General features: G+C 28.5%; 4 protein-coding genes across 12 annotated transcripts; 2 read left to right on the top strand and 2 right to left on the bottom strand.

Moving 5' to 3' along the window:
• Nucleotides 1-21: 21 nt before the first annotated feature.
• On the bottom strand, nucleotides 22-14,019 carry LOC117240188 (glycerol-3-phosphate acyltransferase 1, mitochondrial). 6 transcript variants are annotated; one of them, XM_033506127.1, is made up of 13 exons: nucleotides 13,772-14,019; nucleotides 10,587-10,734; nucleotides 5,159-5,277; nucleotides 4,875-5,053; nucleotides 3,654-3,803; nucleotides 2,672-3,565; nucleotides 2,425-2,593; nucleotides 2,170-2,354; nucleotides 1,914-2,100; nucleotides 1,619-1,842; nucleotides 1,418-1,528; nucleotides 1,154-1,346; nucleotides 22-1,056 (listed from the first exon to the last, which is right to left on the bottom strand). In XM_033506127.1, exons 2-13 carry the CDS (start codon nucleotides 10,646-10,648, stop codon nucleotides 845-847), a joined length of 2,685 nt encoding a protein of 894 aa, XP_033362018.1. In that variant the 5' UTR covers nucleotides 10,649-10,734; nucleotides 13,772-14,019; the 3' UTR covers nucleotides 22-844. The 6 variants fall into 6 exon arrangements, with proteins under 6 accessions (XP_033362018.1, XP_033362022.1, XP_033362021.1 ...); XM_033506131.1 differs by lacking the exon at nucleotides 10,587-10,734 and having other exon boundaries at nucleotides 2,672-3,095; nucleotides 3,171-3,565; nucleotides 13,772-14,011; XM_033506130.1 differs by lacking the exons at nucleotides 10,587-10,734; nucleotides 13,772-14,019 and adding an exon at nucleotides 12,860-12,881 and having other exon boundaries at nucleotides 2,672-3,095; nucleotides 3,171-3,565.
• Nucleotides 14,020-14,286: 267 nt separating this feature from the next.
• Nucleotides 14,287-17,755, top strand: LOC117240190 (nucleolar complex protein 3 homolog). 2 transcript variants are annotated; one of them, XM_033506137.1, is made up of 10 exons: nucleotides 14,287-14,471; nucleotides 14,649-14,914; nucleotides 14,986-15,241; nucleotides 15,314-15,599; nucleotides 15,671-16,005; nucleotides 16,080-16,450; nucleotides 16,520-16,684; nucleotides 16,763-17,120; nucleotides 17,199-17,296; nucleotides 17,460-17,755. In XM_033506137.1, exons 1-10 carry the CDS (start codon nucleotides 14,466-14,468, stop codon nucleotides 17,665-17,667), a joined length of 2,349 nt encoding a protein of 782 aa, XP_033362028.1. In that variant the 5' UTR covers nucleotides 14,287-14,465; the 3' UTR covers nucleotides 17,668-17,755. The 2 variants fall into 2 exon arrangements, with proteins under 2 accessions (XP_033362028.1, XP_033362029.1); XM_033506138.1 differs by lacking the exon at nucleotides 14,287-14,471 and having other exon boundaries at nucleotides 14,795-14,914; nucleotides 14,991-15,241.
• Nucleotides 17,756-17,877: 122 nt separating this feature from the next.
• On the bottom strand, nucleotides 17,878-23,568 carry LOC117240184 (KAT8 regulatory NSL complex subunit 3). Its single transcript, XM_033506110.1, has 7 exons — nucleotides 23,226-23,568; nucleotides 22,537-23,122; nucleotides 22,174-22,455; nucleotides 21,362-22,054; nucleotides 20,937-21,300; nucleotides 20,662-20,853; nucleotides 17,878-19,124 (listed from the first exon to the last, which is right to left on the bottom strand). The coding sequence occupies exons 1-7, from the start codon at nucleotides 23,477-23,479 to the stop codon at nucleotides 18,010-18,012; spliced, it is 3,486 nt and encodes a 1,161-aa protein (XP_033362001.1). The 5' UTR covers nucleotides 23,480-23,568; the 3' UTR covers nucleotides 17,878-18,009.
• A 1,260-nt stretch (nucleotides 23,569-24,828) lies between these two features.
• On the top strand, nucleotides 24,829-27,323 carry LOC117240201 (phospholipid phosphatase 5). Of its 3 annotated transcripts, XM_033506154.1 has the most exons (7): nucleotides 25,441-25,490; nucleotides 25,638-26,008; nucleotides 26,082-26,187; nucleotides 26,278-26,425; nucleotides 26,495-26,623; nucleotides 26,713-26,883; nucleotides 26,941-27,323. In XM_033506154.1, the coding sequence occupies exons 2-7, from the start codon at nucleotides 25,926-25,928 to the stop codon at nucleotides 27,105-27,107; spliced, it is 804 nt and encodes a 267-aa protein (XP_033362045.1). In that variant the 5' UTR covers nucleotides 25,441-25,490; nucleotides 25,638-25,925; the 3' UTR covers nucleotides 27,108-27,323. The 3 variants fall into 3 exon arrangements, with proteins under 3 accessions (XP_033362046.1, XP_033362045.1, XP_033362047.1); XM_033506155.1 differs by lacking the exons at nucleotides 25,441-25,490; nucleotides 25,638-26,008 and adding an exon at nucleotides 24,829-24,974; XM_033506156.1 differs by having other exon boundaries at nucleotides 25,454-26,008; nucleotides 26,953-27,323.
• The last annotated feature ends 8 nt before the right edge of the window (nucleotides 27,324-27,331 follow it).

Here is a 27,331-nt window from a genome sequence, read left to right as displayed (position 1 = left end):
TATTAAAAACGATGTCATTTATTTGTTCTGTTTATTCTTTTTTATAATATCATACATAAAAAACTTATTTTATCGTTCGACTGTTTTGTAAAAGTGTAATAAAAATAGCTTTTTACTCTTTTAAGTATGTCTCTGTTTTTAACAATAACAAAAAAGTTATTAGCACTGAATTTAATAGTACGTAAGATTACTTTATTAACGAAATAAATCTAATATGTTTAATATATTGTAATATCACATTAGCCATTCTGCTATTGTATTCTTACATACAGTTAATGACCCAAATCTAAACTTTCTGTATTTCTGCTATGAATTTTAGAACTATTCATGCAGAGCAATAAATATTTAATCTACATATTTTAATGTATAAAGAGATTAACACGTTTGCTGTCAGTATCATATATGTATGTGTTAATTTAGATATAATCTTAATGTGTGAGATAAATATTAGCTTGTCCGAAAAGTTTCTTTCGTTTTATAAAGAAATAATAGACGCACAATGTTTTCTGTTTTATATTAGTTTATTGAATTATTCACAAACATAATAGAAATAGAACGAAATGGATCATACCTAATTCAATAAAATAATATAAAACAGAAATTGTTACTCATCTATTATCACCTTATGAAACGAAAGAAACTTTTCGGACAACCTAATAGATATATCATATTTAGCATGCTTGGATGAAAAAAATCGCAATTATTGACCAGTGATGGATGTTTTGTTCTAATGCACTATAGTAACAAACGTGTTAGGTGATACTTCTTATCTGTAAACCACTATTTACAAAGTTTTTCATATCAAGTTATTCGTTGATGTAAACAAGTAGTACATTATAGAAATTCATTCAAAATCATCTTTTTTTTTTTCATTTATATTTTTAGTCCATCTGAAAGCTGCTATTTTATCATAGATTTTCATTACAGCTGAGTCTGTATCATATTGATCTTTCAGGTAGAAAATTTTAACATTCTCTTGTGGATAACATTCTAAGATATTCCATTTTTCAAATAATTTTAGGGCATTCTTTATTGAATCAATAGATAAACATTCACCTATATCAAAATAAAATTAATGATACATTACTTTATAATGCAATATATGTACATATATTTATATATTATAAAAATATAGTTATTTGCCATTACTTACTGTATTTTATTATGTCATGATCTATATTTGTCTTTATGTCATTTAAAATTTTTTGAATTAAATCTTTCTCGCTTAGCGATTGACCTACTAAATCTTTAAGAGACAAAATGGTAAAAGTATAAACATCTACTAAAGGTTGTAACATTATGTGAAGATATTCCACACGTTTTGCATATTCCGATAGTAAGTTTAACTAGAAGAAACGATTAAATTAGATCACAATTCCGTTATTAGAAAATATGTCTAAATTAAAGAATAACTTACTTTGTACCGAATACTTTTAGATCTATTCTTATTATGATATTCTTCATCTGAACTATCATCAAAATTTTTTGCGAATCTTTTACTCCATAGTTCCTCTTCTAAATAAGATTCCTATCAAATAATTTATATGAGTAACCTATTAGTAATAATGATTAATAATAATAAACCTATTAGAATAACTTTATGTTAAGTATACACTACCTCTTGTAAAATAATAATCTCTTTATGTGAGAGATTTACCACAGTGTCTATAATGACGCGTTCTAATTCCTCACATGGCTTGCAGAAAATAAATTCGTATTTAAAAATATCACAAAGTTTAAGTGATTTTTCTACCAAAAGATCTTGAGACACTATAATATTGTTTTGATCAAAACCTATAGGATCATTGATTTGTGACTGTAATTCAGCATACAAAGCTGTTACTGCAAATGTAGTAAACAAATTATTAAATTGAATAAATTAATATAATTTACGAAACAATATGTTCTCTTACCCACTATGCTATCCATAGCAAAACATGTTACCACTGTATTACTATAATAAGATAGTTCGATTACATTTGGTAGAAACGACATAGGACGGATTACGGTAACGAAATTTGATTGAGTTAACTGACTATCAGCTGTTTCTATAATCTCGTGATTTTTTAGTTTTACTAAATCTGGACCTAAGATGTCTAACTAAAAGAATGAGTCAACATATATTCTTTTATCATAATAAAATATTTATAACATAATTATCTTACTAACAGCATGTTTTATGATATCAATATTTTCTCCACAAAATGCAATGTTTTTAGTACGACTTTTTAACTGGTGTCTTATGAAATCAAATGCTTCAACTAATTCATCCAAGGTACAACCATCTCGAAATATATATAGAAGGATGAACGCAACAACGTTAGTCGACATTATTGGCATTGCATTACTACAATCTAAAAAATATTGTACATTAACATTGAACAAAGAAACAAATTAATGCTTTTAGAGGTGTTTTGTCCTTACTATATACAACGTGCCGTGCAAGACTGTCAACTAGTTGACGGTATTCTTCTGCAACTACATCTGTACCATACAGCGATGAGCTAGATACTGTCGACCTTAAAGGCTTTTCAGCAGGAGATATTTTTACTCCATTCAATTTTGATTGATTTTGGAAAGACTTTAACATTTCCTTTTCAGAAAGCAATAAAATTATGAAATTTAGTGATAAATGTCATCCATGACATTAAAAAGAATTTAAATAACTTACCTTGAGTGAAAAGGGTTGACAAATATCAATTTTCATAATTCCATAATTTGTTAATAAAGTAGAAAACATGGCTTTCATTGTAGATATAAATGTTTCTTTCTTCTTTGGTTGACCTAGATGCTCTTGAACAAAATTTCCATCAATAAGACGTTCATAATTTGGTACAACAGGTACTATCATTGCATCTTCAATAATTCCCTCCATGTATGCATCAAGAATGACACTCAAAATGCCACCTTTTGGCATGCATGGTTTACCAGTTCTTGTACGTGTACCTTCTAAAAAGAATTCTATAATATGACCCTCTTTTAATTTTTGCAGTATGTATGTTTGAAGAATGGCACGATAAAGAATATCTTTGCGGCCTATGACAGGATCAATTCGACGTTTTATAAAGAATGCGCCCAAACCTTGCAAAAGCTTCCTGTTTGACACATAAAATTTCGATAATAATAACATGGTATTGTAATAAGATACTCTATATATATTTATAACATACCCAAAAAATGGCATTTTTAGATTATCCCCAGCTGCAATTAATGGACATTTAATACCATACATTACATGAAGGAAGGTAATTATAGAATAATCCATATGACTACGATGTAAAGGAAGTAATATCACAGGAAGACCAGTCTCATTTGCTTTTTTTAACATTTCTATTTGAGATGGTAATATTATAACAGACTGCATAAAACATGGTAACAGTACATAAGTAATCCATGATGTAATTCTAATGAAAAGATTGTTTGGTTTGCTTTCCATTTGTGCTAGTATGGTCTTGGCTCTCTCTTTTGCTTTTTCCAGGGCAACTGTTTCACTACAACCCTCATCCTTCATTATTTCAGAAGCAACCAACTTTGTTGCTTCTTTTAAATTATCACTTTCTAGGATCTATAAAAGAGAAAAGTTATGTACAAAATCGACAAAGAATTAAATTTTTACTTCAATAAATGTAATTATTTTAAGATTTATATCTTACTGATTCCCTTGAATAATCGTGTTCTTTAAAAGAACAAACGCGTATCGCACGAGGTAATATTCTATGGAATAGCGATTGATGTGACTCCATTAATAGGACATTTGTACCAAAAGGCGCATATTGCTTACTAGCAATATTTACTAATGAATTCTGTAAGAAATAAAATTAAATGAAAAAAATATATTTAGTAAAAGCTTATACTCTAATTATTTACGGATATGCTTTAATTGTATGCATTTTATATATTACATTTCTTCAATATTCATGTTGCCACCACAATAATAGTTGCTTAATTAATAATTTAATAAACATTGTTTTTAATTATTACGCATTTGTGAAATTTATTTAACAGTGATAATCATTTATATATTAGCGATTACATTTGAACTTCGTTGATGTTTAGTACATAGATATCAAAATAATAAAATGATTAATTTAACTGTGAGGAAGATCAATTTTTATCATCAGAGATACATATGTGGCCTTCATTAATAACAACCATTATTCGATAAATGTATCGTATAATATCGCAATTCACTTTATATGACTTCTTTTATCTAATTATATTAAAGAGAAACCAGAAACCAGTAGAGATAAAGAGAAAGAGAGAAACCAGTACCGCTACGTGCAATATTTTCATAATTATATTAAACGGTATGCAAAAATCATGTGGTATGTGCAACAATATGCAATAACTAAATTACGCATCGAAACTTTTGCATGGTGGATAATATATCAATATCAATAAACTTGTTATATAACTACATTAGTTATGTAAGTAATTAGTTTTATAGTTTCGCGTCTGTTTGCACAATATTTAATATTTAAAATATACTACTAGAAGATTTTATTCAAGATCACATAAAGATATAGATATTTTTTGTAGCCACAGATAATACTCTTCTTTTAGTACTATCAAATTCAGGGTGAAATATATTGATTATCAAAAATATTACGAATTTTCTGAACAACACTATATATAAATCAAGCTATTATTACCACTGAAAAATACTTACTACAAATGGTTCTAGATAATGATCTAAAATCTATACTAAATAAAAAGATGGTTACGCGACCATCTTATGACAAAGTTATAGCACATTAAAGATACACTAGATATAAGCGGTACGTCGAATATCTTTGTTAAAGAACGAACAACAAAATCATTTTATTTTTCATTTACATCAACGTTAAAGAATATGTAATATATGCAGAACCTACTCTAGATGATGGAGTGCAACTGTTGCAGCAATAGTGTAGAAATAAAGAGCTTTCTGTGACAGTAGGGATTAATGGTTCAGTCTCTTTGATTTGAAATAAAGAACTTTCCCGAACTTTTCTTGCTTGTTCCTTATCTTGTAACTTTTTTTTATGCATTTGTTGACCAGTTCGCCGAAGTTCTAAACCATGTGAATATTCGATTAAAATTCTTTCTTAATCAGTTTTCTACCTTTGATAAAAATTCATGTATTTTACATCCTTTATGCATTGAATGAAAGTCTTACCCTTTATCGAAAATCGAACTGTATTCAATTCTGGGTTTCGCTTTATTTCCGTTCTGCGATTCCATTTTGCATACACTTCTTGCAAACGTGTTGAAACTATATCGATCATACTGGAAGCCCTGTTAGTACAGATACTATTTAAAAATATTATCTTTATGAAGTGCAAAGAAATTTTCTTCCATAGAATTTATTACATTTTACTGCATGGTAATTAAAGGTCGCAGTACAATTTTTTGTAGAATCTATATTAAAACAAGTAAATTCTATGGAAAATAGTATAACGTAGAACATAGCTCGAAGCTTTGGAAAAGAGATTGATCAAACATCAGTCAACATTATGGTTTCAATCAAAATAATTCAATGTAAACTTGTGTAAATATTACTGAATGAAATCATAATAGAAATGTAATTCATAATGTTGGTAATCACGAACATAATTTCAGGGTTGTTGGTTTTTAATGCAATCATTCACTATTTACGCTCCATCTCCGACGCTTTTAACGGGTCGATGCAGTCGAGTGAAATTGCAACTAACGGATGAGATTTCCTTTTTTACAAACGTGTCGCCTTAAGTTCAATAAAGTTAAGTTCAGTACATTCATACATGATTCAGAGATAGATAAATAAAAATATATTGATAATAAAAGAATTTCTCAGCTTATCACAAAACAGATAATTACAAACGTCAGTAATAATTAGATTAACAATAATTAATACTAACAAAGTTTCTCAATAATACGTAAAAAATAACAAAACAAAAACGACGACCAAAGCAGCTAAGTGAAGTTAAGAAATTACAGCCGTTTATTCATCTTTCAGCTTATTATAATCACCATTCAGCTTATTAATGTATTATTCATTCATAATTTTTGGTATAATGGTTTTATTTCTTTAAATACGTTTACAAGAAATAAAAAAATACATCCATATGTATATGAACATACATTCTTTAAAAAAATGTTTTAAGCTTTAATTTGTACAGTAACTGGAAGTGAAACAAACTGATGATAAAACCAGTCCAGTTACAAATTATAAATTTATATATTTAGAAATATGTGACTTAATCAATCACGAACCAACGTTAGGTTGGCGCAAAATTTTACTTGCAATTTTCTTTTTACATTGTCGAATTATGTTTATTAAAATCGTAACTAAAAAAAGGAATTCCAAGGATTCGCTTAATATTTCCTTTCATTTGGATTCTACAATTTTATGAAATTTAAAGAAACGAAACTATTTATAACATTATGATAAACTATTGAGCGGTCTTTAATGGATTAAGAAATTTTGACGCAGATAAGGGAACAGCATCACAATGCTGATGTCACATCGGTTATCGCCTCTTGATATGATAATTTACGATCTTACCATTTCATCATCAAGAACTTACATTCAATCGGAAAAAATTCAAAGACGCTCTTCATAATTACATATAAAGGGTAAGCCATCTAAATTGTATCACCTACATATTTGGCTTATTTGTTGCAATAGGAAAAATTTTCTCAAGACGAAATTTCATTTCATCTCAAGACACATGTGTAAGGGTAATATTTTTCATGGTTATTATTTGTTATACGAGATTTCAGACCCATTAGTATTTTTATTTATATTCGTCTTCGATATCCTTGTAGAACGCGAAAAAAACAAATTCAACGACTTTAACAATCATATTATTCAGATCACTTAATCTTAAAATATTTGTTTCTGAGAATAATTAAAGATCCACAGGACACCCGGGCACCAATATTGACATATTGTTATCCAAAGATAAGCATTGGCTGTTATTTAAAATAGATACGATAGCAGAAGATACGTTTCTCATACAATTCATTGACAATTCCTAAGGCTGCAGATGCTCAAAATGATGGCCCTTACAATACATAGTTGGAATCTTTGAACCTCGGCTAACGGATGCAGGTTCATTTTAACCCAACGGTATTCGTTGCCCTGTTTTTTGTTTTAATCAATTCTTCATGCACATTTTCTATTTCCTGCGATTTTATGGATGTACATGCAGCTACAATTCTCTGCTTGATATTCTCCGGCGTTGTTGGTTTGCTATGATACGCTGTATATTTTAGTTTATTCTATAGATAAAAATTTAACGAAAAGAGGTCAAACAGCCAACGGTCTCACAATCTTCTGTATAATCACTGTCCTTATACATATCCAATAATGTGCTGAATAGTCATCATGTTGATACTACATACATAGATAGCAACAATCGAGCAAGATTGCAGTATATCATATATTTTCTAATACATCATCCATCCACCTCAGCATTCCTTATACAAAAGTATTAACCTAATTACATCGATAATTTATTAGTCTAGCAGATACTTTAATTCTAACATGTCTGTAATGTCGTACGAAAGGCAAGGAAAGATGCGAAGAAATACCCTTATCTTTACGTTTTAACGTATGAAAGACAAAGACAACATTCTTCATACGACAAATTAAAACCAAAATATCTGCAGACTAATAGTTTTTCGACATAAATAGATTAATACCTTTTTATAGAGAATTCCAAGATGTATGGCTAATGTATTACAAAATATATGATTCCATTTAACAAAATAAAGTTGACCTTAAAATCCCTGCACTACTCTAATCTGTAAGAAATAATTTCAACCAGAAGATGTCATCTTTCGAATCAAGCAACTTTTGTCAAAACATTTTTTTAATAACCAATCCCTTATGAGATATTCCACTGTTCTTACTTAAACGGAACGCCCTGTATACCTGTTCTTACAAGTCTGTAGAATAATTTTCAGAAAAGGAAAAAAATTGCGATACTCGTTTCTGTTCTGAAAGTATGAATAAATATCTAACAAATGGCAAAACTATACAATCCGACCGAATAATATGTAAAATTCTTTCATAAGGAGCTTTGTCTCCGAGAAAAAATGATTTGGAAATTTATCATACGCAAATTGATACATTTTATTCTACATTTTCGAGTTATTTTCACACGTGGAACGAGCTGCTGTCGATTATTTAGTCTTGTCCAGTCCGGAATAAGCCATGTTCAAGAATACTTGATAAATCTTCAAACTTAATTTTCTCAAAAACTAAGCTGAAACACACATTGTGCTCGTTTTTACATGTTATTCGGTCTGACTCTGTAAGCGCAATAAGTATCCGTACAGTTATCGTTTCATAGGATAAAATATACATCGTAGATGTTTTAAAAAATAATCTGCATTAAAGCGCAGAAAAAATGGCTCTGAACAACAATTTCATCATGATGTAAGATAACGATCCAAAGCATAATGTTACTAATACGCGAGCGTGAATCTTATATAATGTTCGGAAACTGTTAAAAGTAGCTTCACAGTCTCCAAATACAAATATTATAGAAAATGTATGGGACCACCTGACAGAAAAGAATCGGAATCGTCGTATTTCATCAAGAAATTATTGAAAGGGAACTCTTTTAGAAGAATGGAAAAATTTTTCAAGTAGACAACTCATCAATTTGATAAATTCGATTCCACAACGGTTTCAAACCATAATAAAATCGAAAGAAAGCTCCATTAGGTATTAATATAATTAAACCTAGTGATTTCCTCTCCAGGATATTGGTTGTCTTATTAGTTTTTCCTATTAAACCGTGACTGTACGAATACTTATTACACATATATTTTTAGATATCCATCATTTCATCGCATCCTCTAGGTATTTGTTAATATTTTCCCAAAGGATATAGATATCCCATCTTTTTTTTTATGAAAATTATTTTGTGAATTTATAAGAACATATTTCTTATTTTCTTGTTTAAATTTTGTTAGTAAACGATCTATAATATTTTCGTTTAAATTAATTATTGTACAAACACTTTTTACACTGATTGTATTTGCAATTTTCACAGTTATATGTATCGCCTGAGATAATATAACCTTGTCCTGAGAAGATTTTTCATACAGCAGATATTCAAGTCCATTTAGCTAGTCCACTCTGTATAAAAATGGTCTTGAATAAAACAAATCTAAAGTAACAAAGCTAAATAAATCATAACGTGCAACGCAACGCAGAACTTATTGTCCAGAAGGTTGAGTATTATAAGCTTACGAAACAATCAAATCTATACCACTCGAGAAAAGAGATACTTGCCATATGATCTAAACTGCACCTATAGCCACACATGAACGTATCATATGTCAGTTATATAAATAAATATTGAACGTTATGTTTCACGTTTAATATAAGCAATTTATTTTGAATATTACGAGCACTATTACAATAGTGCATAGGTTTTCAGAATAAATAATTAATTCTATGTTGATAATGGACTATATTATCGAATAGTAATTCAACAATGGCACAGTTTTGGCCACTTTTCCCCGGTAATGTCGCACATTGGTCAGCGAGTTTCGCATTATATTGTAAATATTATATCGATAGATGTATATAAGAAGATCCAGTAATAATAATTCGGTTAGGTTATTTCAATTTCTTTTTACTATAATTGTCAAAGTCCATGATGATAAGACAGAAGATTCGGAAACATACAGATTAATAAATCATTAATTCATCACGAACTACGCACAAATGATTACACATTTTATCTTTTCTGTACTTTTTAATTTGCCTCGTGTAATTTACTAATGAAATTTCAAATAAACAGCATATATACGTATTTCGCAACTGTGCTTTTGAATTAAAAATATTAGGAGGAAAAGATGGGAGATAAATCACACTAAAAATCTAAAAAATAACTCAGAGTATCTTCACAAAAATACGTATTGCGGAATTGTACGACTTTTACATTATCCATACTGTTTTAATATGATCGCGAAAATTTGATTAAGTAATTAGATTACATATATTACATGTCGTTATTAGATTATACATTTTTATGCATTTATAGAAAATTTGAAAGTGAAGAAATGGATGTAAGTAATATACAAAAATATATAAAACACTTAAATACTTTTTATGATTTTCAATAGACATTAAAATCTTATCTTTTTAATTATATTACTGAGAAATACAAGCACATGATTGATTGAATTATACAACGCGTACTACTGTAACGATAATTTACTTTTGTTACTCTTTCTTCGTAATGAAATTTTAAACAACTTTGCACATCCATCATGGTTCACTATATTATTGTTAATATGCCGAATTCTACAATTTATTCAATGACCATTCTATGATAAAATAATTCTAAAAATATTTCTACTAAGATGTCAATCATAGTTTCAAGATTAACGATAAAATTAATTAGATTTAGTAGATTATTATATTTATTAGATTTAGTCGATTTTATTTAGTCGATAGATCTATTTTTTTTATATCGTTAAACTTACATACGTATGGATAACATAACATAGGTTTGCAAGAACAAACACGGAAGAAAATAATTTGCAGGATGAAACAGTTCCGTAGCGTGCATGTCAGTAACGAAGAAAATATACGTTACCCAAAGTTGAAGAAATAGAAGAGGACTCCGAAGAAAAGGAAAATTTCAATAAGACCACCCATTTTCCGTGTGAAGGGAGACCGCGTGGCTCTTTTTCTCACCGAACGAAGACTTCAAAACAATGCTAGAATTCTCGTTTAGATTGTTCCTAAAAGCGTAAATGATCAACTGCTCGTTTTCATGCTTTTAATCACCATTTATCTACTTCGCTTGATCACGAATGTTAATGTCGTGCAAACTTTGATCCAACACGTCAATTACTGTGAGAGAAAATTCACAGATCACTTCATCGAGATCCATAAATTCGATTAATTCGATGATTATTATTTTGGCGCCGTTTGTGCTTGTTGCGCTTTGTCACAATTTGTCGATTAGAATTTTTGTCAAACCTTATTATAATAAAAAGCGATGTATATGGAAAAGCTGCACTCTTGCCGCGGCAAACGCCGATTTTCTACTGCAACACGTTAAGTAACCACGGGCAATATACGACGCTGACGACGGTTCAATGACTCGCTTAGTTAATGATGTAGTACGTCGGGATGTTCAGTGTGTTATAACAACAGGAATATGTTTTTAAGACCAAATTTAAACATCCAGTATTGCATAAACTTCTAGATTATCCGGAGCGTTTACCTTTTTTGCAAACGACTTCAAACGGTATACGTGTTTGAAGGCAACATGGCAATCATTCATTTGATTTTCTTTTCTTTTTTCTTTTTTCTTTTTTCTTTCGTACTTGAAAATGCAAATTCTATATTGTACTAAAATAATAATTTAATAGTTTTCTTTCGAATTTTTCGCTTGCGATCGCGATCCACTGAAGTAACAGTAGCTTCTAACTGCCTGCTTAAGATTCCTGATGTTCCAGAACTATATTAGGATAATTAAACTGACCGGTGAGCGAAAGAGAAATGATAATACCTGAAACGAACATCACGCAATGAAATTTTAACATCGATTACAATCTATAATATCTGTTTCCACGAATTTATGAGAACGGCAAAGAATAATACAATGAGCTGCGAAAATATTTAGATACATACAGAAAACTTTTATGAATATGTTATACATGCCATACGAAACATTTTAAAATTTCATTAACGCCGTAGCGAGACATACTATCGTGATTATATTAGCAAATTTGAAACAACGTTGAAAATGTACACAAAAGCTACAAGATATTCTGTACAACTGACCATCCACTACGTCAATAAGCTTCAATATTTAGAGATATGGAACATCTTCGACACTAATTATGCGCTTAGATCGACTATTCATGCCATTACGTACATATGTATATTAATTTTTTGCTAAATACATACTTGTTCATAACAAATATCTTGTAATTTCTATTTCAGTTTTACTTTTACTTTGGTATAATCATGATGATCTGAGATTTGAAAATATTTTATATAATACATAAAATATACGTAAAAATTTCCTATGACAAGTATCCAAATACTTTTCTGAGCCACTGCAAATGAACAGACACTTATAAGGACATATGTCGTATTTTATGAGATGTAATCAACCTCGACATCTTCGTGTATATTTTTTCTTTTTGTAATTAAGATTCGAGTTAAAAGTGGAAAATTAACTCGTTAATGCGTGTAGGAAGAGATACCTTAATTCCAATGACGTTGACTTCGTCAATTTTAATCGAAACAATTCGAATTTTACGAAGAGGAGTATAATTCCACTTGTTGTGAAAAAACGTAATGACGAAGATCGTATTAATTATCTCTTATGAAATCAGATAAATGTTCATGTACAGAAAAATATTACAAAGAAAACAATGAAAATATATATCCACTTCCAGTTTAATCACTGGATTATCAACATAGTTACTGCAAAGGTCAAAACATAATTACATACATATACAGAACAAACACAGAATAATCAGTTTGACAGTACCGATTTTCTTTTTGCCATAAAACATGGTTGTTGATTAATGTTAATTTAGAAATGATAAGATTAAAGTTTGAAAATATTACATAACGCCTATTATAATCCTTCATAAAATTGCAGACATAGTATACGATAGCCAGGGCATCTGTGGCGTTACTCTACAGCAGCCAATAGCATCTTCGCGGTAATTTTACTATTCAAATTACGACATTATTAAAATGTCGTTTACAAACCCGTCACTCGAGCTTTCTTTATTACGTAAATAAAACATATACCATAATCACTTGGGATGACTCCATGCACACTGATTTATTATAATCACATATTAATTCGGTGAAAAATTTTGGAAATTTAACAATTACATGTTTTAAATGCTGATGTAATTTATAAAAAAAAGACATCTGATATTGTTTTATATGTATTCGGTACGTTTACACGATGCACTATATGACAAACAGCATCTTGAGCTGCAAAATCGGTGTGACCTGAGGCCCGGTTAGTTCCATGCAACTCATAAATTAATCCTATTGAAAGCCATTAACGTTTAGTGTTGGATTTTATTGTACATCAATTTGTAAGAGTGCATTAAGATTCTCTGTCTGTATATTCAGGGAGTTTCATTGGTAGTTCAAGTCCTTACGAAAGAATGATTTCATGCGTGACTTATTGTTACACACTTTCTTTTTTGTAATGCGCGCTACTTTCACAAGATGGAAATAGCACATGAAAGGAATGACAGTTTTTATCAACATTTAATTATAAGCATTGTCTCTTTTCCTATGTATTATTTTTGTGCTTTTTCGTGTTCTTTTTTTTTTCTTTTATTGTGTATTATGGTTATAGTTAAGGTATTTTTAACTATTTAATAACATATTGTTAAGTATGCGTACATGTGCGCACGCGCGCTTACATGTATGTGTTTATATATAATTATGTAATTTAATATATAATAATAATTATGTAATATATTGCTAAATATTACTTGTTGTAAATCTTTTTTTATATATGTATAAAGTTGTATGAAGGCTAACATACATACATATATGAATGTATAACCTGGTATAACCATATATGATTTATAGATGGAGCGAAAAATTGTTAACTTTATTTTACGATTATAATAATAATTACAATAAATTATTAAAAAATTCAGAGTTCATTCGGTAGTCTACTTCACCTAATCTTTACAACGACCTTAATAGAATTTACAAAACATAAGCTTAATTTGTTAAATACGTTGAGTTTAATTGATAACTATAACAATCATAACTTACCCGGTATCGATATATAAAGAAAGTTTTTATATTAACACAGAATATTACAGTAATTACTTAATATACTAAAATACAATATGCACGATATCGAACGCCATTACGCTATGACACATTTGTATACATATTAACCTATTTTTTGAACTATACGTATGTGATAAAATCATTGTATATAAAAATATAATGTTAGATATTTAAAGGTTCACTACTATAATAAAAACGTAATTTGCATTATTAATTTGTATTAAAATTTCTTTAATAAAATATTTGAATTATGAACGCTCCATGTTCCTGACATGCTTTGTAACCACATGTATATTTGATGTTGAAGATCATAAATGTATCGTAATAAAATAGATCGTAAAAGTTACATAAAGACAAAGTCATTTATTTAAAATTAATTTAATATCTATCATATAGAAAAGATTATTATTTCTAATGCAAAACGATATATATATATATATATATCGTTTCGCATTAGAAATATAAATATATATATATATACATGCAATTGTGTTAAAAGGAATATGGTGCGTGTGCGTGCGTAATGTGTATAATACAACACGTGTAACTTAAGAGGTTATCTTAGAATATCTTACAGGAATGATTTTTTGGTTGTAAGGAAACAATAATTGTTTAATTAGTTTGATAAATACTTTCATTTGAAGTAGCCTAAAGTAATCAAAACTACAGCGAAATGGTGGTAAGTAAATATAGTTTTAATTAATCTGGAACTAATAAAATTGTTAAATTATGAACATGTATATGTCATATAGTATCATCTGTTTTAAATACAATAAAAAATATTTCTTTAATTATGTAATTCTTCTATTACTTTTAATTATCAATATATGTATTTTTTAAATTCTTAATCAAATAGAAAAAACTAAAGATCAGTGCAGTTAAAAGAAGTAATCAAAAAAGAACGAAACTTACACGGCAAGGAAAACTTAAAACAAAGAGGCATAAACCAAGGAATGAACATATTAAAAAAAAAGTAATTCCACATGCAGAAACTGTGGAAGAAGAAGAAAGTGATCAGGGTGAAGACCTCATGGACATGGTCGAAGAAGATGATTTAAACTTTTTAGGAGAAGCCATTTCTAACAAATCATATAATTTGTTGAAACAAATACATCTAAATGAGTATGAATATTGTAATAGGTAATGAATATATTTTAATTCAAAATAATTTAAATGATATTCATACTTTTTAGAACAGGTGATGATAAAATAAAAAATAGTAAGAAGGAAAAGAAAAGAACATTAGAGGATAGATATGAAAATAGTATGTCAAAAATAGTTGGGATAGAGGGTACGAAAAAGGTTCGTATGTTACTTCCTATAAAAACTCAAAATGGAATTATAGAGAAAAGGATAATTCAAGAAACTCATGCAGAAGATAATGAAAACATGTCTCATGAAGAACATAATATAGAGAAAAGTAACATGGAAATAAAATTCAATTTTCATGTAAGATTTCATTGAAATTTATGAAACACTATCGTAAAAAACCTTTTTTTCATGTATTAATTGATTTTTTAGAATGAAGATAAAGATAAGAAACCTGTGTCTATGATAGAACTTTTAGCATTTCGTGAAGAAGTATTAAGATCTAAACGTTTAAAAATTGGATTATTATCTAGCAGTCTTCTGGAAACACCAGAAACTAAATGTGATAATTTTAAAATACTATTAGAATTAATGGAAGAAACCAATCCAGAAGTATATATTACCGTGAGAAAATTGGCAACTATTTCTTTGTTAGAAATTTTCAAAGATTTGTTGCCATCTTATCAAATTCTTCAAATTCAACAAGAAGGTGTAAGATGTATGTACCTATAATAATATGTAAATATCATGATTATTGTAGAAATTATAGGCTTTTTACTTTCTTTTTAGTAAAGAAAGAAACACTTGCATTACAAAATTATGAAGCTACATTATTAAGGTATTATAAGCATTATTTACAAAAGTTAGAAAAAATGACTAATATATTAAGAAGAAAAAAGGGAGATACACGACAAATAAAAGAACAAGAAATTGAACTAGGAAAAGTTGCATTAACATGCATGTGTGATCTTCTAACAACTCATCCCTACTTTAACTATTCTATTAATATAGCAAATTTTCTTATACCATTGTTAGATAATAAACATGAACTTATAAGGCAGGAAGTCTTAAAATGCATTTCCCAAGTATTTAAGGAAGACAAACGTGCTGAATTATCTTTAAAAGTAAGAGATTTAAGTGATTGTATTTCATTTAACCTGTATTCTAGGAATATAATGTTTATTAATAAATATTTCAGATAGTACGCAAATTAAACCAATACATAAAATTAAAAGCTCATTCCGTTCATTCTGAGGTTCTATCAGTACTTTTATCACTTCGTATAAAAGATATAAATTTAGATAAAGAAAAAGAAGAAGAGACTAAACAAAGAAAGCTTATGTCTCATAAACAAAGAATTCTTGCCTTAAGTAAGCGTGAAAGGAAGAAAAATAAGAAGCTTGAAGAAGTAGAGAAAGAATTACTTGAAACTAAAGCAGAAGAGAATAAGCAAACTAAACAAAAATTGCTCACTGAAATAACAAGTGTAGTATTTACAATTTATTTTAGAATTTTAAAACAAGCTCCAAATAGTAAGATTTTATCTATTTGCTTGGAAGGATTAGCAAAGTATGACAGATTTTTACTAAATTTAATTATATATAAAATTATATGATATCTGATAACATCCAATTACAGATTTGCACAATGCATAAACTTAGATTTTTATCAAGATTTAGTAACTGCCATAGATAAACTAATGGAAGAGGGTAATTTAAATTTGAAAGATCAATTACATTGTATTCAGTGTGTATTTACAATATTATCAGGACAAGGTTCAGCATTGAATCTTGATCCTTACAGGTTTGTATTGAAAAAGAATAAATATCGTAAATAAAAAAACTAAAATTAAATTTATAATCACATGTTATATTTATACAGGTTTTATGCACATTTATACAAAAATTTACTAAATATTCATTGCGGTAAAACTCATATAGAAATGGAAGTTCTTATAAAGATTTTAGTTCAAGCTCTAATTCATCGAAGAAAAAGAATTACACAAAGGCGTTTTGTAGCATTTATCAAAAGAATAGCTATTCTAGCCTTGCAATTGCAACATAATTCAGTACTTGGCATTCTCGGTATTATAAAGCAAAGTATGCAACTTGGAAAAATGCTAGATATTTTGTTGGATACTGATAGTACGACTGGAGATGGTTTCTATCAAGCAGAGCTAGAGGAACCTGAGTATTGCAATGCACACTGTTCAGCATTATGGGAACTTACAGCTTTACAGGTACATATTCACATATTAAGTTATATGATCTTAATATACATAATTATTATTAAACATACTTTTATCTTTCGTTACTAGCGACATTATCACAGTACTGTACAAAAGATGGCAAAAAACGTAGCTTGGAATGTACCACCAATAGGTGAAGGCAGTTTATCTCCAGAAATTGCTAAGCTGTAGGTTTCAATTTTTGTAATATTTAATACAATCATACTTCTATATTGGTGATTTACTGCTATCCGATGAGCTTCATTGTAGAATATCTTGCAATGCACATTTTTTCATTGCTCGCAAGCAATAAATGAGCTATGCTAGAATATATTTCTTTATTTGTTCCAGTTCTCCAGAAGAACTTTATACTGAATTTGATCCTACTGGTGTCGTATTTAAACCAGCAGTACCAGTTCCAAAAAATACAAATACTAAGAGAATAACAACAACTCATCATCTTATAAATAGTGAATTCAAAGAATATATTAATACTATATATAATACTGAATTATTTGCAGATGGATACATAGATTTTTATAAAGCTTGTAATAGTTAATACTGTATGTAGCACGAACTATAGAATGGATTGTAAGAAAAAAAGGAAATTTAATATAAAACATTAAACACTGTACGTATTTTCTAAATAGTAACAATTATTTCTTATAACCATTTTGTTATTTTAAATAACATATTAGATTTGCAACGCCAAGTATCTTAACTATTAAACAGCTATTATTCTCAAATGAGATGATTAGAAAACGAAATGTTAGGGTAATTACGATTTTTAACCAGAAAATGGATATCTGTATCTACAATATTTATCATTTGTTTTGCATTTACAATGCCAGAAAGATTGTTTTTTAGTACAGGTATACATCTTCTGTTGAGATGAAACATTTTATATTTGTAAATTTATTACATCATCGATTGCAGTACATTCTGAATTATCTTCTTTTGTTACATTTAATTTAGCTTCAGTCAAACTTTCTTTTGCCTTGTCACTTGTCTGTAATGATAAGTCAACTCTTTGCAAAGGTACATGTTTACGTTCTATAATATTCATTTTTATAGCATCTTCTATTTCTAATGCCTCATCTACTATATTATCTTCATTATTTGCCGTTTGCTTTATCGCGATTTGTGCATATCGATGCTCATTTTTATCGAAATTTAGCAACTTAGATGCATTAATTTTGTCAACTGTCTTTGTTACAATGACTTGTTCATTTTTATCATTTTGATGTACTGATTGAGAATTTCTCTTTGCAAGAATTATCTTGGTGTATTTAACAGTGGGTTGATTTGAACGAGTTTGTATTGGAATTGTAGTTTTAGTTTTAGACAAAGTGGAAGTTTGAGGGTTTGTCTGTAGTATCACATGATTTAAATTTTGTACAGCTACATTAGGACATAGAACAGCTTGAGTACAAGGTGTTACAAATTTATTACTTTGCTGTAACTTATCTTGCTTGTTACTTATGAGAACAACTTTGGTATTACTGTTCAATTTAGGTATAGTCTTTTCATGAATATCTACAGCCATTGTCTGAGATAAAGATGAACTTTTCTCAATAGAGTTTAAATTATCATCATCTTTTGCAAAAATTATTGGTATATCTAATATATTTCCCAATTCATCGTCAATCTCGTTTACAAAAGAATTCTTCTGTACCGTTTGCGACTTATGAATTCTTTGTAAATTAGATGCGTTGACTGTTATCTTTGGCATAGATTTGGTCGATTTTTGAGTAACTTTTAGTTTATTAGACAGTGGTAAAATAGTTCCTGAATTATGATTGTTTAATGGTACTATTACGGATGAACAACTGGGTTTAGTACTAAGGGAACTTTCAACCATGATTATATTCCCACATACTGCATTATGAGAGATATCGTTGTTATTACAAGTTGTTACTTGTCGAGGTATTTGTGACATCTTGAATGTGTCCAAGGAATGAGTAGAACTGAGCATCAAATGTGAAGAGCTACTGGTTGTTGCCATGTCGTCCATCACTATAAAACACATATACATGTTTGAACAATTTTCTGAGATATAAATAAATTCAAATAATATTCATTGCATTGTTATGAACATGAACATCATGTAAAAATAAGCATCTTTTTTTCTACATGAGTTATGTAAATATATCTTTAAAACTGGTTATAATTATAACAAAAACCATGCATAAATCTATTATATGTGATAAAAAAATTTGGTTTTTAAATTTCACTTTATCTATGTTGTTAAAAATAACATAGGTAATTTATTAAGTAATTACATAATAAAAATTATAATAATTTATGTACTTTAAACCAAAAAGATTTTCAGACTATATTAATAATATTTAAATAATATTTTGTTTGACAACGTAAAAGATGTGATAAAAAAACATTAGATGATAAATGTAAGAAACAAAAGTTATAATATCTTTAATTTAATTCCAAATTGCTTGGACACAGTTAATATCAAACAGGATTGGGGCAAGGAAACAAATAAATTCAAATCACATGGAAAAATATTTATTTAACACAAAATAAAAGATAGTAGTGATATATTTACAACATATTATTTTAGATGCTTCTAAATATAAACTTATATTAATTGTAAAATAATATAAATACATGCTACATTTGGACACATGTTACATCACATGCTAAACAAATACATACATTTACTGGTGACTTAGTCTAATGACTTTTATATATAACAAAAATAATATATAAAGAATATTTTATATATATACAATTGCAAAAGAGAATACAAACAAGCTAGAAATAAGAAAAAAGTTTTATGGCTAGAAAACATAAAATTTATTAAGTTTATTAGACTATTTTAATTATTCTACAATAAAAAACATAATTAAAATTAAGTTTAAAATCCATTATTATTGATCTACACAATCTCAAAAATATAAATAAAATGAATTTTTTACTTAGTGGATATATTTTCTATAAGAAACTTATTTTATCATATTAATGATATTCATGCACAATACATTTTGTTTTTGCATGTATGAATATGATCCACATGGTTCCATACCAAGATGCATGTATATTTTGAAATCAAAAAATATGCTAAATACTAAGAAATTTATTTTGTTACTTAGCATGTTATGCTTTGTTATTGTATTTATGTGTAATATCCTAATCTTTTTCGATCGTGTTTATCTTGAGATTTTAACAATCCAATATTGTTTCCACTTTTCACATTTTTATGTATGAATATATTAAATATATTTCAATTTCAACAGCTGTATAATTTTTATATACATATTTATATACAAATATATTATATACAAATTGTGTTACAAAATTTGGAAAGTAGAATTAAGGCTTGTTCTAAGTTTAAAAAGTTATTTTACAAAATACGAGATTTCTACTATTCAGAATAACTTCCCGAAATAATAATAATTTGGATCAACTTAATAATTTCCTTTTTATTGATGATGTACCTTTCATTCGTAAAAATCATATACATTCGATCAAGAAGTAGAAAATGATTATGGTGTAGGTAAATTATTTAATAGCTGATTAGATAATAATATTCTACCTTTTGGTATTATCGATGTGGTTGATGCTGTATTAGTTGCCACAGAATTATTTGGTGTTAGTAAAATGCTGGAAGCTGCCGATATACGCGCAGACGATGAGCTAGTAGTGAGTGTAAGAGAAGTTTTACCATTTTGTAAAATATTTGATAAAGTTCCATTTGGTGTACCAATCGTAGGTTTATTGTGCATTGCTATAAAACAAGGGAAAATGTATATTATACAAAATATGTGAGAATAAAAAGAAATAAAAAGTAATTTTTCATGTAAAATGTACCTGCTGCAGTTGAAGTATTCACTCTAATCTGATTTCCTGATGATGTTAAAACGTTAACAAGTTTTGTATCTCCATTCTTGTCAGGAATATTGAGATGCCTATAATTGTTTGATATTACTTTAGAAAAGCCTTTACCTGATGATACAATGGCTTTCATTTTTGGCATGTTCTGTAACTGTACATTCGTTGATACAATTTTAGGCACTTTAGTTGACGCAATCGAAGATTTAGGAATATTTTTTATTGTTGTAGATACACTTTGACCTGATGATGCTGGAGCTAAACGTATTGGTCCAATTGGTGCTAAACTTGCCAATGAGCCAATGTTTAATGTTATACCACCATTATCTGAACCCGAGTTTGGCTAAAAAATGCATATATTATTAGATGCTTCCTCTTTAATAAAAATTAAGGTTGTAACTTACTTGTCCGGAAAGTCTAGATGTTATCAAGTGTTCCACAAAATGACTTTTCTGGTTACTAACAACTCGAGGTTTCCGTTTCACACTCTGCACATGATTTGTATGTATTCCACTCACTGCAATTATATTCTGTTGAGTACTAAATGTTCCTACTCGGGAAATCGTAGCTGATTGTGTATTTTGTCCAATAGATATTACTGAAGAGATTGGTGTATTTGGTCGAGACTTTTTTATTGTAGGAGAATTTGGTTCACTTTCAACAGAACTACTTGTTGAATTTCTTCGCTTCCGTGATTCTTTTCTGTTATTTTTATTTTCATAATTTGACAATGATGTTGATCTCAATGGTAGTGGATGTGGTTGCAAAAGAATAGTTCCCACAAAATCTCCAATTTCATCCAAGATACATCTATCTACCATGTTTTGTGTAATACCCTCTGATATCTTTTTAGCAGTAGAAATTCTTAAATGGTCATCAGCAGTTCCAACCACTACCAAACTTGTTTCAACCATCATCCTTTCTCTGAGATCCTCTATATCATCAGGTCTTACAAGTGTAGCATTTTGTCCAATAACAAACATAACTGGGCATCGAATATCCATTAATGTATCATCAGGTGTACCCCTTTTTCCTTCAACTGTAAGAAATGAAAACCCAAGACAAATAACTGCAGTTACATGCTCCATTTGTGCTACCTATAAATATCAAAAGATAATGTGTGAATATCTCAAATCACATTAAAGTTTTCTAACTACTTCAAATTATACTGATGCGTTACACATTATGTGTATATATGTACATATAAATGCTATACCTGACATGCAAGAGCAGCACCAGTATTAAATCCAACAAGAATAATTGGTCTACCAGGACAATCACTTCTAATATCTTGTATCTTAGTTCTAGTGGCTTGAAGTAATTGATCAATGCATACCATCATGGTCATTCTATTAGCTGCTAAACCTAAGTGTGTGTGAACTGTAACAACCATTCCTAAAGCTCCTAATTGTGAAATCCATTTATGTTGCCTTGTAGACATACTAGATCCCACTCCAGAAGGAACTATTATTAAGATTGGATTTCCTGGTAATTTTTTCTGTAATAACAATAATTATCTATAAATAAATATATATATGTAAAATATATTATAATAAAATATGCAATAAAATATGCTTACAAGTCTATTACTATTTAAACTAGGAGTAATTGGATCCCATGTACGTTTAAGGAGTGATCCAAGTGTTTCCCATGTTATAGAACCTGTTTTTGCATTAATATTTGGTTGTATAGCAATCATTTTATCAATAAGTTGAGGAATTTTCAGTCTTAAAGATTGTAATATATCAAGATAAATCCCAAGATACTCTTGAGGAAGATGGTCAAACAATAAATTATGTAACCATTGTGCAAGTCTCCAATCCCACCCAACTGAAGCTAATGTTTCTCGAAACCTCCTTGCTGCTGTGTCAACTGATGTTCTTCGATAAATTGGTTCTATTGAACTGCTTACTTTAGCTAATCTTGTAAGTCTCTCTGAATTTAATATTTTAAGAACTTTGGTGAATATTCGATTTTGAACTGGTGTCCATAAAATTTTATCAAGCTTTTCTTCCCAATCTTCATTTTCATCAGGTCTAGCAAAATTTGCTAACCTTTGTAATTCATCCATTTGATGTCGAACTCTAGTAAAATCTATTGGTGGTACTAATGGCTCATTATTAATTTCTTCTATATTAATTTCTTCATCCTGAGTGACTTTTTCCCTAATATATGAAAAGTTGCAATGTAATTGTAATTGTTTTATGTTTAATAATTACATTTATAATTTACATTTATTTACATATATAATTTATTTTTATTACTTACGTTAATAAATTTTTCTTTGAGAAAAACAACTTTTTTATTGGCTTTACATAAACATTCTCTGGTTTCCAATTCCATGGACGTGCATAACAATGATCTTTTGCAAGCACATTAATTTCAGTTTCATAGCACCCAGCAAGTTGATGTAAATATGTAGTTAATCTACTAGGATTATCATCAAATGTATCACTGATGGGACTTGGAATTCTAGAAGAGTTTATCGATGTGGATGGCATTGTTAATGTTGTAGTTAACATTACTTATACTCAATATATTTATAATTATAAATAATTCTTTCAACAAATAACACTGTAATCATTTACAGTTTTCCTCACATATCTTGAATCTGTATCACAGAAATTAATAAGATTATTATATAATTAACAAATATGAATTATTTATAAGAGTCGAAACTACTTAACATTTCACAAAACTATTTCTAACCCTTTGCGCTCGAGAGGCTATTCTCAGTCGCCACGGTGTTTTGTGTGGCAACTCCATTGGCAAGTGAGAGACAACAGTCCCCACTTATGCTAGATTTTAACATCTCCAATTGATGAAGCAGCAGTATTGGTTTGTAAATAGGTTCCTTAGTTCTTTATGGTCTTTGTTAGAAGGTGTAAAGTGTTACACTTTAAAATGGAAATAAAATATTTAATCCCAAATCCCTCTGTAACTATGGTTCTGACGTCTCTGATGTTAGTTTGGATTTGACAATCATGGCAAAAGTATTATAGTTTAGAAGCCCCAAAAAAATGGCTTTTGTAAGTGAAATTAGCTCAAATGAAGATGAACTTGATTTTGAACTGTTGAATAATAAGATCAATTGTATTCAAGAGCCATATAAGCAAAATGGAGACAATGCAAGCTAAAATTCTCAGAACAATAGTAAACGCCCTATGGTATGTTAAAAACGAGGACATTCAGAAAGACCTAGGAATACCAACGGTCAAAGAGGAGATTAGCAGATGTGCAAGAAGGTACAGGGAAAGAATAGCAACGCACCCGAACCGACTGGCAGCGGAAACGATCAACACATCAAGCATAGAAAGAAGACTAAAAAGGAAACACCCAAAAGATCTCATAAAGGATATAACCTAACAAACACGAAGATGGTACCCCGCTGGGGGTAGCCACCCACATGATAATCAAACAGCCAAAAAATTCTACTCTATGTCCAAATTGGACAAATTGTGAATGTAAACAACTAAATAAAAAAAGAATTGTATTTAAGAATGCATCTTGGTAAATGCTTTATAAATTATTAAACAAAAAAATACGGAAATTAATATTACAAAATCATATTTTAAAAGATGTAAGTATAGATTAATTATTAGAATATAATGTTTTTGTATGTTAATTTGTATATAAAATCATTTTACGCTACCTGTAAGACGCGCATCACATATACGCTAAATAATCTGGAGTTGCTACTTCGCCCGATTAAAAAAGTCCTCGAACGCAAAGAGCTAATTTATAACAATATGAAAAAATTGCTAAATGATATATATAAAAATTAAACTTCTGAATGTAAAATTTATACATATATGTATAAATAATTGTTCCTATTACATAAATTATTTCTATGATGAAACTAGCCTTTAAACTATTCCAGGTTGTAATATCACAATAGTAATTATCTTGCAATGACATACAGCTCTACTCCAAACAACAAAAAGCGATGTATTGCGATTTAATGCAAGCTAATGGAAGAACACATGTGGAGCAAGGACATTGTAAATATATAGATAGATACATACAGATGTATATTACATCAATTTTAGAATAATTATTTTATCGATACAATATGTTATTATGTATTGATTTCCATGATATGTAATGTAACAAAATGCAAGAAATAAAAGAAATAAAATTTTAAGATTAAATGTAGATAGGTAAATACATAGAATTCCAGTTTATGTAATACATAATATTCAAAACAATGAATGTCCAGTAACATCTATGATGCGCTAACCAATCAATCTACAATTGTAAGGTTAAGCTAAATTTTTACGTTTTCTTAAAATTTCTTCGATAATTACAAAAATAATTTTACAAACAGCCTATAGGAAAATAACATAGTTTACATGGAAAATATTTTGAAAAATTCAAGCATTCAATGTATAGTATAATATATTTTACAATAAAGTCCAATTTTCAAGAAACTTTCAATTTATAGCTACGTTACTATCATTACAAAATAAATGAATATACCATAATATACATAGTACATGTACTACACAGTACTACAGTGATATCAAATTGAATGTTAGTATTCAAATCGAAATAGTGTAGTTAAAGTTTAATGTTTTATATATTGGGATTGAAATGTTATACAGCGTTAACATATAATTTAAAAAAATTAATTAATGTTTTAAATTATCTGTAAACGATCGATTAATATTTACTTTTTAGAAAGAAGTGTCTCAGCTTCAATCCAATGTTGAAGGAGGTTGGCGATGAAACTGAATTGCTCATATATTTCCAGTGGAATTTCTGTAATAATTAAAAACATACACTTTTTTAGATAATTTTAAAACCAATGGGTATATAATAACAATTAATAATTTATTCTATTCAAATATACAACTGTATACATACACATTTGCATACTTGTATAATGAGTCATCTGAATTTGTGTAATGTACTATTTGTTTGTATATATTTGTACAATATTTATACTGCATTCACTTTGAATTCATAATGGCCATAACACGTGGTAAAGATTTCTTAACAGAATATTGGTTTGACATATTATTGCGAATTGTCTTAGTGGGATTATTTATGTAAGTTAAATTTAGTCTACCATAGCAATATAGCGGATATACATATAAATGTACTACTTTTTTATATGAACAGTGAATTAGAAAATGCAGAACCATTTACTAGGAAAATTCATGAAGATGAATTATGGTTGTATAAAAATCCAAGGACTGAATCATATGTTCCAACCACCATATTATGGGTAATATATTCCATATGAAACAACATTATTATACATATTTTGAAATTACAGTTATATTTTATATAAATTAATTTATATATTTATTTTTAGCCTCTGGTTTTTATAATGCCTGCTATAGTAATCTTATTTGTCTTTTTGGTTTACAAGGATAAAACTGACATTTATCAAGCAGTATTATCTGTAACTTTAGCATTAGGATTTAATGGTGTCATTACAGATATTATAAAACTTGTTGTTGGTAAGAATTGTGAAATGTTGATTCTGTTTTGGAAGTATCATTATTCTTATAGATAATACCTTTTGCTAGGTCGCCCCAGACCAGATTTCTTTTGGAGATGCTTTCCTGATGGACAAACAAATCCAGATTTTAAATGTAATGGAAATCCAGTTCTTATAAAAGATGGAAAGAAATCATTTCCAAGTGGTCATTCCTCATGTATGTTAAAAGATAAAGTATAAACTATCAAGTTATATAAATTATATAGAAAACCTTAAATTTTATTGAAAAATCTATTTATCTTTCAGTTGCATTTGCAAGTTTTGGTTTCATTGCGCTGTATATAGCTGGTAAATTACATACATTTAGTTTAATGGGTAAAGGACAATCATGGAAATTATGTGCATTTGTATTACCAATTTGTATTGCTCTCTTAATTGCATTGAGTAGAACTTGTGATTATCATCATCACTGGCAAGGTAAGCATATTTATTTATTGCATCAATAAATAAATATTTTAATTTCAAAAATATTAGACGTGGTTGCAGGCTCAATAATAGGATACATTTTGGCATATATGTGTTATAGACACTATTATCCACCATTAGATTCACAGGTATGCCATAAACCATATGCTGCCCTTACTCATCAAATTCAGTTGGAAAATGTAAGAAACAAAAATGAACAAATCAAATGGATTTAATACATAAGAGAATCCAAAGTATTAACATTATTACAATAATTTAAATCACATAATAATTCCATGATTTAATTTTTTACTTGTTGATTTTTCTCTTTTATGAGTTATTTATAAATACGATAAGTAATATAAATATATACATTTATATTGTAAATATACACCTTGTATTATTTAAAAATTTCAATTTAATCAATAAAAAAGGACTTGTTCTAATGGAAATGAGGTTT

This window comes from Bombus vosnesenskii, unplaced genomic scaffold (assembly GCF_011952255.1).
Source record: "Bombus vosnesenskii isolate JDL3184/JDL3185 unplaced genomic scaffold, Bvos_JDL3184-5_v1.1 scf7180000014579, whole genome shotgun sequence".
NCBI lineage: Eukaryota > Metazoa > Arthropoda > Insecta > Hymenoptera > Apidae > Bombus > Bombus vosnesenskii.
Note: the sequence above shows the minus strand (reverse complement) of the source record. Positions and strands in the feature narration are given on the sequence as shown.

What these genes read in the sequence shown, in the direction of transcription:
- LOC117240184 (XM_033506110.1), bottom strand. Translation starts at nt 23,479, where the DNA reads ATGTTAACTACAACATTAACAATGCCATCCACATCGATAAACTCTTCT. An exon ending in CATCTAGACTTTCCGGACAA is followed by an intron (nt 21,301 to 21,361) that starts GTAAGTTACAAC and finishes TGCATTTTTTAG; the next exon opens with CCAAACTCGGGTTCAGATAA. An exon ending in CACATCGATAATACCAAAAG is followed by an intron (nt 19,125 to 20,661) that starts GTAGAATATTAT and finishes TGTGTTTTATAG; the next exon opens with TGATGGACGACATGGCAACA.
- LOC117240188 (XM_033506127.1), bottom strand. Translation starts at nt 10,648, where the DNA reads ATGGGTGGTCTTATTGAAATTTTCCTTTTCTTCGGAGTCCTCTTCTAT. An exon ending in TTCTATTTCTTCAACTTTGG is followed by an intron (nt 5,278 to 10,586) that starts GTAACGTATATT and finishes CTGTACTAACAG; the next exon opens with GGCTTCCAGTATGATCGATA. An exon ending in TGCACGGCACGTTGTATATA is followed by an intron (nt 2,355 to 2,424) that starts GTAAGGACAAAA and finishes AATATTTTTTAG; the next exon opens with ATTGTAGTAATGCAATGCCA.
- LOC117240201 (XM_033506154.1), top strand. Translation starts at nt 25,926, where the DNA reads ATGGCCATAACACGTGGTAAAGATTTCTTAACAGAATATTGGTTTGAC. An exon ending in TATTATAAAACTTGTTGTTG is followed by an intron (nt 26,426 to 26,494) that starts GTAAGAATTGTG and finishes ACCTTTTGCTAG; the next exon opens with GTCGCCCCAGACCAGATTTC. An exon ending in TTATCATCATCACTGGCAAG is followed by an intron (nt 26,884 to 26,940) that starts GTAAGCATATTT and finishes CAAAAATATTAG; the next exon opens with ACGTGGTTGCAGGCTCAATA.
- LOC117240190 (XM_033506137.1), top strand. An exon ending in TCAACAAGAAGGTGTAAGAT is followed by an intron (nt 15,600 to 15,670) that starts GTATGTACCTAT and finishes CTTTCTTTTTAG; the next exon opens with TAAAGAAAGAAACACTTGCA. An exon ending in TGCTTGGAAGGATTAGCAAA is followed by an intron (nt 16,451 to 16,519) that starts GTATGACAGATT and finishes ATCCAATTACAG; the next exon opens with ATTTGCACAATGCATAAACT.